The 13,242-nt window shown below is 42.9% G+C and overlaps 1 protein-coding gene and 1 pseudogene across 1 annotated transcript in view; both read left to right on the forward strand.

Moving 5' to 3' along the window:
• The window catches only part of ABCC2 (ATP binding cassette subfamily C member 2), a 79,926-nt gene that overhangs the window by 22,286 nt on the left and 44,398 nt on the right, over nt 1-13,242 (forward strand). Inside the window, exons 3-7 of the mRNA XM_047072299.1 lie at nt 8,232-8,357; nt 10,773-10,907; nt 11,130-11,237; nt 11,699-11,754; nt 12,912-13,146. Of these exons, the coding sequence (XP_046928255.1) occupies nt 8,232-8,357; nt 10,773-10,907; nt 11,130-11,237; nt 11,699-11,754; nt 12,912-13,146 (660 nt within the window). The remainder of the gene's footprint in view (nt 1-8,231; nt 8,358-10,772; nt 10,908-11,129; nt 11,238-11,698; nt 11,755-12,911; nt 13,147-13,242) is intronic.
• LOC124507054 (transmembrane protein 147-like) lies at nt 8,279-9,378 on the forward strand (annotated as a pseudogene).

The raw sequence follows: 13,242 nt of genomic DNA on the forward strand, positions 1-13,242 counted from the left end.
CCTGAGCCGAACGCCAATGCTTAACCAACTGAGCCACCCAGGCGCCGCCCCCCCCACTTCTTTTTCATTTTTGTTTTTAAGCATTCCATTTCTTTGGAGAGTACATCTGTTTTAGCTTGCTTAGGAGTAGTGGTGGCATGTGGGGAAATAGGTTCTACTTATATAAATGGGTTAGAAAAAAAGCTTAGGACAGAAAGCTGCTACCACGTGGTAAAAGCACCCGAGGTTAGCTAGTGAGATGTTGTAATGGAAGCATGAGTAACTTGTTATAACACCTGCAGGAAGTTACTTTCCACCGAACACGAATATACTATTGTACTTTGATCACAAACCACTTGCCACCTGCCCCCTGACCCTTTATTTCTTACACACACAAGTTAACGATTACTGTCTGATTGTTCTCTCCATTTTCACATGTGTAAGATCTTGTTTTCTTCATGTTCACCATGTGGGTAATATCTTGTGAGCTCAATTAATACAGAGATGAAACCCCTGTTCGGGATTCTTGTCTCCTCCCCGCCCCGCCACTAACCCCTCTCGTATTCAGTTCTGCGTCTGCTCTCTCACTGGACAAGAAAGAACTCCAGACTCAGCCTGCAACAGTGGCAAATACAGTTGTCAGTGGATTTGTGATGATTTGCAAGTGGGGGAAAGAAGGACATGCCTGGCATAACTGTACCAGTTCTGTACACAGAACTTCAATTAGGACTGTCATTTCTGTCCTTTTTCCTAGTCTTACTCTAGGCGGAGGCTGACTATAGAGAATAGATTTCTATCAGTGGGAGACTCACCTGTGAGTTGCACCTGTTAGCTTAAAAAATAAGGAATTTATTATCTTACAGAACAGGAAGACCAGAGGTAGTGCAGCTCCAGGATTTATTACTTTAGAGACTCAGCAACCTCAGCAGATGGCTGATTATTTTCATCTTTTTTCTGATTGCCTCAGCTTGTCGAACCAATTATCAAGCTAGCATGTGATTACAGGATGGCTGCAGCAGCTCCAGGTATCACACCCTCCAGTCAGTGTCCAGAGGCAGGTAAAGAGATCAGATGCCCCTATGTGTCACTTAAAAAAATTAGCTTTATTAACATATAGTCTACATACCATAAAACACACCTGTTTAAAGTATACACTTCAGTGGTTTTTAGAAGACTCACAAAATTGTGTGCCCATCACTACTGTCTAGTTCCAGAATAGCTTCATCACTCCAAGAGATCCAGGACATATGAAGCAGTAACAATCCATTCCCTTCCCCTCCCTCCCCTCTCCCCTCTCCCCTGGCAACTACTAATCAACTTTCTATGAAGTTGCCTATTCAGAACATTTTATAGACATGGAATTATACAATATGTAGCCTTTAGCACCTGACCTATTTAACTTGCAAAATATTTTCAAAATTTATACATGCTGTAGCGTGAGTCAGTAATTCACTCCTTTTTTATTGTTATTATTTTTTTTTTCAACGTTTATTTATTTTTGGGACAGAGAGAGACAGAGCATGAACGGGGGAGGGGCAGAGAGAGAGGGGACACAGAATCGGAAACAAGCTCCAGGCTCTGAGCCATCAGCCCAGAGCCCGACGCGGGGCTCGAACTCCCGGACCGCGAGATCGTGACCTGGCTGAAGTCGGACGCTTAACCGACTGCGCCACCCAGGCGCCCCTATTGTTATTATTATAGGAAAATACATAGAATGTGAAGTTGACCATTTCAACCAATTTAAAGTGTAAGATACAGTAGCATTAAATACATTCACAATGTTGTGCAACTATCACCACTCTTCAGTTCCAGGACTTTCCATCACCCCAAGTGGAAACTTTGTACCATTAAACAGTCACCCCACTCTGTCCTACTCCCCTTATCCCCTGGAAACCACAAAGTTGCTTTCTGTCTCTATTTATGCCTAGTCTGGATATTTTCTATATAAATGCAGTCATACAATATATAGCATTTTGTGTCTGGCTTTTTTCATTTAGCATTATGTTTTCAAGGTTCATCCATGTTATACACCTATCAATACTTCATTCCTTTGTATGGCCAAATAATATACCATTGGATAGATTTCCTATATTGTGTTTATTTGGGGCGGACATAGGTCTTCAATTTTCTTAGGTATATACTTAAGAGTCGAACCGCTAACATGTGGTAGCCCTATGTTTGATATTTTGAGGAAATGACAAACTGTCTTCCAAAGTGGCTGCATCCTTAAACATTCCTGCCAGCAATGTGCGAGGGTTCTAATAGTCATCCTCACCAATAATTGTTACTGTTCATCTTTTCAGTTATAGATATCAGAGTAGGTGTGAAGTGGTATTTTACTGTGGTTTTGATTTGCATTTCCCTAATGATTAATAATGTTGAGCATCTTTTCATATGCTTTTTGGCCATTTGTATACCTTTTTAGGAAATAAAAAATTCTTTAAATCCTTTGCCTATTTTTTAATTGAGTTCTGTATGTTCTGTATGTTTTGTTGCTGTTGTTGTTGTTGAGTTGTAAAGAGTTCTTTATATATTCTGGATCTATGTATCACATTTATCACTGAGGGAAAAAAACTTCCCCAGAGCCCCCACAAACTAGTCCCCACAAGCTGTTCCCCAGTTCTCTTTGGCCAGAATTGTGTTGCAAGCCCATGGCCAAAGCAATTACAGGCCAGGAGAATGGGACCAACATGATAGGTTTTAACTCATCTCATAGGGTTGGAAATGGGTCCAGCTTCCAACAGAGCTTCCAATTGTTTGAGTAGGCAATTTACCAGTCAGGCCCAAATGGGAAACAGTTGGCTGAGGGAAAAGAGGATCACGTGAGAAGATTGTATCTAAAAGGGGACCTGGAGCTTAGTGGCCAACTGTTACCACTCTAGGCTTGTAGGGGCAAGAACAGAGGGTGAATCCCGGACAGACAGAAGGTACAAACACAGCGACCAGTAATGTCTGCATCAGGCTCCTCTTTCACTGCTGCCTTTTCTTACATGTTTTGGGCCATGGTTTTCTCTGCTCTTTTTCTTGTCACTATTGACATGTTTGCTTTTTGTCTTCTAGAACGTTTCTGGTCTACTGAGCTTACCCTTCTCCATTCATATTCTCAGTGCTGTTATGGATTTATTACGTGGTAATAAAGCAGATCAATGGAATGGAGAAGGATGGGAGATAAATATACTAAATCTGGTATCTTGAACTGGAAATTCCTGTCGTGTGTGTGTGTATTATTTTTTTAAACAATATATATTTATTTTTTCACATTCTAGAGGATAAAAGTCTGAAATCAAGGTGTTGATAATGTTGGTTCCTTCTGGAAGCTCTGAGGAAGAGTCTATCCCATGCCTCTCCCCTAACTTCTGGGGACTGCCAGAAATCCCTGGCATTCTTTGACTTATAGCTGCATGACTCCATTCTCTGCCTGTGTCTTCTCCCATTCACTTGCAAGACCAACATTTGTCTTTGGACTTAAGGCCTACCCTAATTCAGGATGATCTCATCTCAAGATCCCAAACTTGATTACATATTATGCATATTTTTAAAACATAATTAAGCTCATTGCATATGCAATTTCATAATCTATGCTTTTTGCTTAAGATGATATAAAAAGAATTTCCCATTGTTATTAACGTTATTCTTAATTTTGGTGACTACTGTAGGAATGCTTACAACACTGACTCCATCTTTGGTCCTTCACCTTGGGCTCGTCTCTGGTGCACAGGTGGCACCACTTTAGATAACTACCCTGTGACCTCACCATCATGCTCCTTGCTCCATAAGAGCTGGGGATTAAGGTCCAGGTAGTTGCAGAGAACGGGGAGGGAGGTGGTAGAGAAGAGCGTACCACCCTGGGTCATCAGCTGGCGCCCGCCCGCTAGTCCCTGTCTGTAAGTGATTACCCTGAACGAAATTCTGTGTGAATGGTATAGAGTGGCTTCCTTTGCTTTTCGGTATTAAAGTGCCTTTTCAGGCTGAAGGATGCACTATTGACCCTCCTCCACCCGCTGACGATTGGTGTGGTTTGCAGGCTACCGGAAATGACCCCAGCGTGGGTAAAGGGGCTATGCCAGGGGAAAGCCTGTCCTCAGGGGAACCCCAGGTTGGCCAGCTACCTCCATGTGAAGAGCCTTGGCCAGGTTTTTTGAGCATTTTGGATCAACATGTGAGTATGGGGCTGTCCTGAAAACGCCCCAGGGATTGTCAGATATCCTGTTTGCAATGGTGGGGAAAGGAAACAGAGACAGCGAACGAGCTATTTTGGTGGTAGCTTGGCAGTTGATCTGTGCTTTGCGATAGGCCACAGACTGGGAATTAGGAATAAGGAAGAGAATTGGAACAGACCAGAGAAGCGTTGGCTTTGGAAAAGGATGAATGAGCCACGTTTTCCTCTAATGCAGACATTAGGTCTGCAAGATTTCAGGGTTAGGAGTAGGGGTTAGAAATAAGATGGCAAAGATGCATGGGCACAGACCACGGTGTACCCAAGTGAGAGCTACTCTGTCTCAAGAGACTTGTGCCCCCAAAGCATGGGATCCCTGGGGTGATGACTTCTCTGGCAAGGAAGATGTTATCATAGAAAAGGAAAAGGATTTACAGGCAAGCCCTCTGATTCAAACAAAGACCTAGGCCACTCTTGAGCCTGGGGATGATGGAGAAGGAATTCCTACTAGTCAGAGAGTGGCTATGAGGGCATATTCTGCAAGTGAATTAGTGGAGCTAATGATCTGCTTTAAGCAAAAGTGGGCATGTTGCGACTGTGAGATATTGGGGGACAAGAGACCCCTGGGGGCATGGTACAGGACTTTAGTATCTGCCCCTATGATTAATCAACCCAGTGCTATAGTAGCTGCTATGGTGGCTGGCTTAAGTGAAGCTAGAAGAACCTGTCATAAGGGAAATCAGTTATTTGTAGAAGTTCAATAAGAATCTGTTTTCTGGGGCACCTGGGTGGCTCAGTCAGTTAAGCATCTGACTCTTGATTTTGGCTCATGTGGTGATCTCTTGGTTTGTGGTATTGAGCCCCAAGTGGGGCTCCATGCTGAGAGCACAGAACCTGCTTGGGATTCATTCATTCATTCATTCATTCATTCTCTCTCTCTCTCTTTCTCTCCCCTCCCCCCCAAAAGAAAATCTTTTTTTCCTTGTAACATGGCACCATTGGAAACATTTAGTTGTATTATCAAGGCCTTGACTGGAATGTCCTATTTGAGAGAGACATGCATAGACTCCAATATGACCAGACAGCTTTAAGGAACTAAGGTTGATTTTATGGAGCCAATGAATGCCTGTTGGGAAAAAAATTGGCCTGGTACCTTGTTTACAGGGTTCCTGGGAGCCTTACCAGGTAAGGAGGAAAGGTCACTTCCTAGCAGGTTCATGATATTTTGGGGGCCTCAAGAAGAGGAAGTAACCCAAATCCATAGGCATTGCAGGGGAGTCTAATAGCAAGTATCTTGGCCTTGAAAGGCTGTTAACGGCTCAACCTGAAATTCCTTATGAAAAGTTCCAGCAAACCAGATTTAAAAGAACTTAAATGGCCAGCCACTGTTCTTGCTGCACTTATGTAAACAGGCCAAGTTTGTTAAAACTGGACTTGTTCTATAAACAAGTTAGTCTTAATTTGGCTACCTTTGACAGTGATTTCAGAAAGGAAAAAAATGTTTCAGTAACAAACCTTTATGGTTAGATTCCTTTATGGTATTACCTTTATGGTATTAGATTCTAGTTCTGATTAATTGTCCTTGAATATTTATTGTTTACCTATAAAACTAGCCTGGATCATGAATTCTTCTGGTTTTCTTGTATATCTGGTTAATTATCTACCTGGTTGTTTACACACTGTGGGCCTAACTTTGAAAGCCCACCTGCAGGACCACCTCCTGAAATAAGACCACTCACTGTTTAACTGAAATGACCTAATTGACCTTGTTATGAAATGTAGAATAAGATGCTAGGCACAGAGCCCAATGCGGGCTCAAACCCATGAACCCTGAGATCATGACCTGAGCCAAAATCAAGTTGGATGCTTAACCAGCTGAGCCACCCAGATACCCCAGAATCTGTTTGCTTTTCAGTGACTACTAACAATGCTGTTACTTGGGTGTCCCATAACTTATGTGCCCCATGTGATAGAAATCTAGGTGGTTTTTAACCTGCTGTCATAAGCAGTGCTGCAGTAAATAACTTTGTACCTATGAGTGTGTCTGTAGCATGAATTCCTAGAAGTGAAGTTACTGGATGAAGAGTATATGGGCTCAAAGTTTTTATATATGGTGAAAATTAACCTCCATAGAGGTTTTTCCTCAGTCTCACCAAATTTTTATCAAACTTTTTGATATTTGCTAATCAGTTACATGAAAAATCGCATATTGTTATCATTTGAAATTGCACTAATTATCAGTGAGGTTAAACATCTGTTCCTGTGCTTAAAAGCCATGTGTGGCTTTTTTTCTTCAAATTTTCCATTCTATGCCCGTTGCACTGGACTGTTTGTTTTTGTTTTAAATTGCTTTGTGCGGGGCACCTGGGTGGCGCAGTCGGTTAAGCGTCCGACTTCAGCCAGGTCACGATCTCGCGGTCCGCGAGTTCGAGCCCCGCGTCAGGCTCTGGGCTGATGGCTCAGAGCCTGGAGCCTGTTTCCGATTCTGTGTCTCCCTCTCTCTCTGCCCTTCCCCCGTTCATGCTCCGTCTCTCTCTGTCCCAAAAAAATAAACGTTGAAAAAAAAAATTAAAAAAAAAATAAATTGCTTTGTGGGAGTTCTCTATAATGTAAATTGTCCTTTTTGATGTGGATTGCTCAGTATATTTCTAATCAGTTTGTGAGCGTTTAATGTATGTGAGCCTGTGGCAGGGTCTGCTCTTTTTCCTTGGCCTGAGGAGCTGGTTAGTATTCCCTTCACCTGACCTAAAGTCATCCTTGACTGGGGGCTGTAGCTCCACCTTTTGCTCTATTTTACTCCCAGGTCACCTAAAGGTAAACATAAATGCTTCGAAAGCTGTTGTGTTTTTCCAGAAAAAAAACCCACAGCCTCAGGTGAGGAAAGCACAACATCATGTATTAATCTACTTGAGAAATGCATTCTCTTTATCAACATGTCTTTGACTTTATGCCTTGCTAAATAACAACACTGGTCCTACTACAGATGGATTCACCTCCCTCCTTGGTTGGTTTTCATTACAAGCAGCCCAATATCTCTGCCTGAACTATTCTGGATGAATGAGACATGGGAATGAGTAGGGATAGATGGATGGGAAGGGATGCGGGTAGAAGAGGGTACTAAAGATCTTCATTCTGAGAATGAGAATTGCTACTTCCTCAGTGGAAGTAGTACTTTTTTCATTCTGATGGGTGGGGGTGATTCTTTAGAACAATACAATGTGTATGATGTCCTATGAACTCATAGGACAAATATTGATTGGCTTGGAGTCTTCCTAGGGTGACATAGTCACACTCGTTTGCAATGTTAACTTCAAAGGTTATATGGGGAAGAGCTGGGGAATAATAAATAACCAAGGAAAGAGAATATGACCAAGGAAACTAGAAATCCCAGTTGGGGTAGGGGGATTCCCTTTTCAAATCTATTTTTATTACCTATTGTGTAACAAATTACTCCAAAACTTAGCTATTAAAAACACATTTCTTCTCTCAGTTTTTCCGTGGGTCAGAAATTTGGGAGCAGCTTACCTGGGTTCTGCTTTAGGGTCTCTCATGAGGTTGCAGCTGACATGCTAGAAGAGACTAAGGTCATTTGAAGGTTTGAGTGGGGCTAAAGCATCTAATTCTAAGATGACTCACTCACATGGCTGTTGGCAAAATGTCTCAGTTACTTACCAAATGTATCTCTCCATAGAGCTACTTGAATATCCTCATGATGATGTTGGTAGCTTTCCCTGAATTAAGTGATCTGAGAAAGAGAATGAGGAAGCCATATTGTGTTTTATGACCTTCTAGCATATTCTACTCTTTAGAAATGAGTGACTAAGCTCACAGTCAACAAAAGGGGTACCCAGATCTTTTTGAAGGAAGATATCAGAATTTATGAACAGAGTTTAGAATCACCATACTCAACATTCCTCAAAAACCTGTCCTAGCATACATTGATCTTTATTCCATTACTTGAACTACATGTATTCGTTGATGCCAGTATTACTTACATGTTCTCTGAATCACTGCATACCCTCTTTATTATCTTTATCAGGAACCATTCTATTCTAAAGAATGACATCTTCTTAACAGTGGTCTTTTTCCTTCTCAGGTGCTTGTTGGGTTCCTTCTTATTCTAGCAGCCATAGAACTGGCCCTTGTACTCACAGAAGACTCTGGACAAGCCACGGTCCCTGCCATTAGATATACCAATCCAAGCCTTTACCTGGGCACATGGGTAAGGCGTATCTCCACTCCTGCCCTGTTTATCCTCTCCCTATTCATAGTCATCTGGTTGAAATGTACTCTTTTGGAATAAAACTAAGTCCAGTTTCCTCTACCTTTTTTGAGGGGCCTATGATGAGGCAAAACTTGTTTATAATGGAGTTGAATCAAATTTTAGCTTTTCATATTCTTTTGAACACTAACTTCTAGATCCTTTTCCCTAGTGTAAATACTAGCTCTGATGACAAAGGTATGTACCTTATGCCCTCCTATCTTTCCATCTAATAATTATACATGAGCGAGTGTCAGTCTGGCCAAGGCAGAGACCCACACTCTGGTGGGTGCAGGAGGTCAGCACCATGACCCTGTTCTACTTCAGGAATGGCTTTGCCCTGGGCTACTTCCCCTACTTCATCACCTACAAGTGTAGTGGCCTGAGTACAATGCCTTCTGGAAATGTGTGCAGGCCAGGGTCACCCACCTCTTCGTGCAGCTGTGCAAGATGCTGTTTCTGGCCACTTTTTTTTTCCTCACCTGGGAAGGCGGCATGTATGAGTTCACTGGGGAGTTCGTGAAGGCCAGCGTGGATGTGGTAGACCTGATAGGCCTAAACCTTGTCATGTCCCAGAATGCAGGCAAGGGGGAGTACAGGTCATGGGTGCTGCCTGGGGCTGGGCCACCACTGTGCTCATTATGTCCCGCCACATCCCCCTCTGAGTGGGAGCCTAGGGCACTGAGTTTGACTGGAAGAACATTCAGAAGAGCAGGGACTCCAACATTAGTCTGGTCCATTACATCGACACATCCGCCCGGGTCTAGATGATTGCACGCTATGACCCGTACCACACTCTTCAGCCAGCAGTACTCCTACTGGTGTTCTTTAGTGCTACAAGACCTTTGTCATAGAGATCTTTGTCCACCTCTGTTCCCTGGACAGCTGTCCATCCCTCAGCACCCTGGCCCTGTATGTTCCTGTTGTCAACGTGTACTCCTAGGCTTGGTGTCCCAGACATTCACATACCCATTCCCCTGCCTCCAGGTTTCAGTGAAATAAACAGTGTTTCAGAAGTTAAAAAAAAAAAAAAAGTTATGTAAATGTTATTCTTTTTTTTTTTTTTTTTCGTTTATTTATTTTTGGGACAGAGAGAGACAGAGCATGAATGGGGGAGGGGCAGAGAGAGAGGGAGACACAGAATCGGAAACAGGCTCCAGGCTCTGAGCCATCAGCCCAGAGCCTGACGCGGGGCTCGAACTCACGGACCGCGAGATCGTGACCTGGCTGAAGCCGGACGCTTAACCGACTGCGCCACCCAGGCGCCCCGTAAATGTTATTCTTAAATTGACCAATAGTCTTATCAATGGATCGTTGAGTCCAGGGTTGTTTGTATAAACTTGATAACAGAAACGGCTATTTCTCCTACAGGCTGTTTTTTGGGGGAGGCCTGTGCAGTGTTTGAACAACAACTGAATTAGTTGCCACCATTTTTTAAAAGAGGAAGATGCCACATAACTCTGTGGATTTCTAAACTTCCTTGGAAAATCAGCATGCCTGGCACTTAGGGGCGTGTGTCCCCATAGGGCAATGGTCAGCTGGCACTGAGTGGCAGTCATCCCTGATAGATTACACATCTGCTCAGCGTAGTCTTCCACCTTTACTTCACTCAGGAATGAACATGGCCTGGCCCCTGCAGGCATTATTGTTTGCTACCATTGTTATAAAACAAGAAGGGTGTAGGCATGGTGTGCTGGAGCCCGCTCACAGGGCCGTGTGCATCTCTTCCCGACGCTGTTTAGTGACTGTATGTTGGGGCTTGACATCTACCATAGTAGTAATCTCTACACCACAAAAATTAGCAAATGCTACTAATCGTGGCTTTGTTTTCAGAATGCTAGTTTACACGTTCGGCACAGAATCTAGGAAACAAACATTTAGTTATATTTAAGTAAGTTGTTACAAGGCAAGTGTTTTTTTTTATTATTATTACTTAGTTTGATATTATTAGAAAATCCTATAGACAGCTTGCACTCGTCCAGCAGAATCTGCCTCCCCAGATGGACTACTGTAGGGCCTGACATTAACTTCCTTGGGTCTTGAAAAGACTTCTCTGGCTCCCAAAGTAACTCCATTAAGTGCAGTAGAGGACCCTCTGTATTCTTGGCTAACTCCCCACCCAAGTGTGGTGAACAGACGTAGGGGTGGGGAAGGGGGTCCCAAGGAGAGCCCTGAGCCTGAGGCCCTGAAAGAGGAAGATGGGTGGTATCAGGGAGGAAGTCTACAATTTGGCATTGTGTATTTTCTGCTTGGCCAGATTAGTTATAACAATCTCCTCCTTTGACCTACTGCTCCCTTGTTCTCTGGCCTCTTTCTTGCCTCTTGTCCTCAGTTAGTGACCATATTTTTCAGAACTTGATGTGAACTTCTCTCTAGCTCCTGGTTTTGCTGTTCCAACACAGCAGACTATGGTGTGTGCAGAAGGACTCTTGGTTCCTGTCCCTATTCTGGATTCTCTCAGTACTCTGTGGTGTCTTCCAGTTTCAGACTCTGATCCGGACACTCTTAAAGGTAAGGAGGAAAGAGAGGGTGACACGAGGAGGTAGAGGTGAGCACCTTCTAAGAGTAAATGGCATACAGTCAGTTGAACTCTGGGATAGAATAGGGGAATTTGATGATAGGTTTTAATCATGAACATTGACATATGGGACATTTAGACTTAATTTGGAAAAAGGCCCATTTATTTCTGGTTGGTTTGTTTGTGTTTGTTTGTTTGTTTGTTTCCCCCCATAGGGCAACAATTCTAATCTGGCTTACTCCTGCCTGTTCTTCATCTGCTATGCGCTGAACGTCCTGATCCTGATACTTTCAGCATTTTCAGAAAAAGATGACTCCTCAAATGTGAGACACTAAATATGCCTACCTCATGTAGTATTTAACTGGATGGTATCTTGACACCTATAACTTCGAGATGCCCAGGGCTCATGGAGGACACATAAGCCCACAATATAGCAATGTGGACCATTTATGGCTTAAGGAAATAGAGTGACTAGCATGTGGAAATACTTTTATGTGCATGGAAATACTTTGACATTGACCCGCCAATCTTTAGCATAGACAATTCATCATATATCTATGCCAGAAAATCTGATTTTTACTAATGACTTCAGGGTTTCCAGATAAATCTATGTTGTCCAGTCTACTTCAGTATTATATCTACTTTTTAGCATAACATTATATCTATAAAAATCAGTTTCTGATTATAGAGTCCCACAAAGTTCCTGTTTCAAATTGAATTACTTTTTGATTTTTTTTCTTTCTTTCTTTCTTTTTTTTTTTTTGTGTGTGTGTGTGTCTCACAGAATCCATCATTCACGGCTTCATTTCTGAGTAGCATTACCTTTAGTTGGTATGACAGGTAGGAAATGCCCGGAGTATGGGCTGTCTGTATCCCTACCCCTTCATTCTTCTGAAAGTGATGGAAATCTTAATTTTAAAAATGCTTCCTGAGGCCTCCATTTCTCCTCTTAGAGTCCAAGAATGTTAATGTAATGGATCTATTTATTTCAGAGGATGTGGAGGAGAGGGTGGAGGGGGATTTTCTTTTGGTGGTCTGGGGGTTCCACAGGGAAAAACAAAGGACATTAGAAAAAAGAGGCAGAAGGACAAGAAAAGGAGAATTTGGGTGCAGGCAGTGTGGCATGATTTGGAGGGTAAGGGGTGAAATAGCTGGGATACCAAAAGATCTGGAGCCTTCTTGGCAGGCTCATGAGGTCTATGAATCCCTTCTCAAATCATGTTTTAAATGTATAACGTAAAAGGTATAGAGTTACAAAGGAAACCGAATATATTGAAATATAATCACTTAAATATTAAAAAAACACAAATTTGTGATGTAGTAACATAAGTGCTTCTTTAAGAATTCATTAAATGACAAGATCTAGTGATGGGGCTAATCATGATCACAACTTCAAAGTAATGATGATGTAAATGAGCCATGAAAACACTGTGATGTCTCTTGGTGTCCAAGACACAGGCAGTCCTTTTTACAACTGTTTGGTAGCCTATGTTCATGTCCTAAGGAAAGGCTAAAATTCAGTTAGAAGCTAGTAAAGATAAAGATATAATTTATTTTGTATCCATGTCCTCAAATACCAGGTTGATGGGCCCTGATCTAGGGAGACTGTATAGAGGAGGCCTCCAGGGCTGCTCAGTTCCTTAAGGGCAGCATGAAAGCCCCTCAAGGAGATTCCAGAGTGGCAGAGAGGCAGCCAGTGTTTGAGGAGGAAGGATGGGGAGGAAGTGATGCTCTTTTGGCTTTTAATTCAGTAGTGCCGCCCCTCTTTCCCTTCTCCTCATCTTCTTCCATGTTCCATCACCTCTCGTATCTGTTTTCCGCACTCCCCACTCCTCTGCCAAGTTCAAAGGACCAGAAGATGGGGCAGTGGCCCTCTTCCCATCCTCTGCCCCTCCATCTCTGAACCAGGGAGCAGGTTTTGAAAGAAGCAGCAAGGGACCTCCCCCTGCCCCGACTCCACATGTATGGTCTCAGCCTATGGGTCACTCTGGTTCCAGCATTGTTCTGAAAAGCTACAAGCAACCTCTGACACTCGAAGATGTCTGGGATCTTGATGAAAATATTAAAACGAAGACACTGGTCAGCAAGTTTGAAAAATGTATGGCAGGAGAGCTGCAGAAGGCCAGGAAGGCAGTCCAGAGACGACAGCGGGGGAGAGCACAGGGGAACTCCAGGGACAGGCTGCGTGGCTTGAACAAGAATCAGAGTCAAATCCAAGATATCCTTGTCCTGGTAACTTTCCCATGAGTGTCTGTGTGAGTGTGTTTTATGTCTTCAAGCAGAAGGGCATCAGTGGCATAATGATTCTGTCCTTACATTTTGATAGCA

The sequence above is a fragment of the Lynx rufus genome, unplaced genomic scaffold (assembly GCF_022079265.1).
Source record: "Lynx rufus isolate CCGP_SWC_20201006 ecotype Redwood Valley unplaced genomic scaffold, mLynRuf1.p SCAF_11, whole genome shotgun sequence".
In the NCBI taxonomy this organism is placed as follows: domain Eukaryota; kingdom Metazoa; phylum Chordata; class Mammalia; order Carnivora; family Felidae; genus Lynx; species Lynx rufus.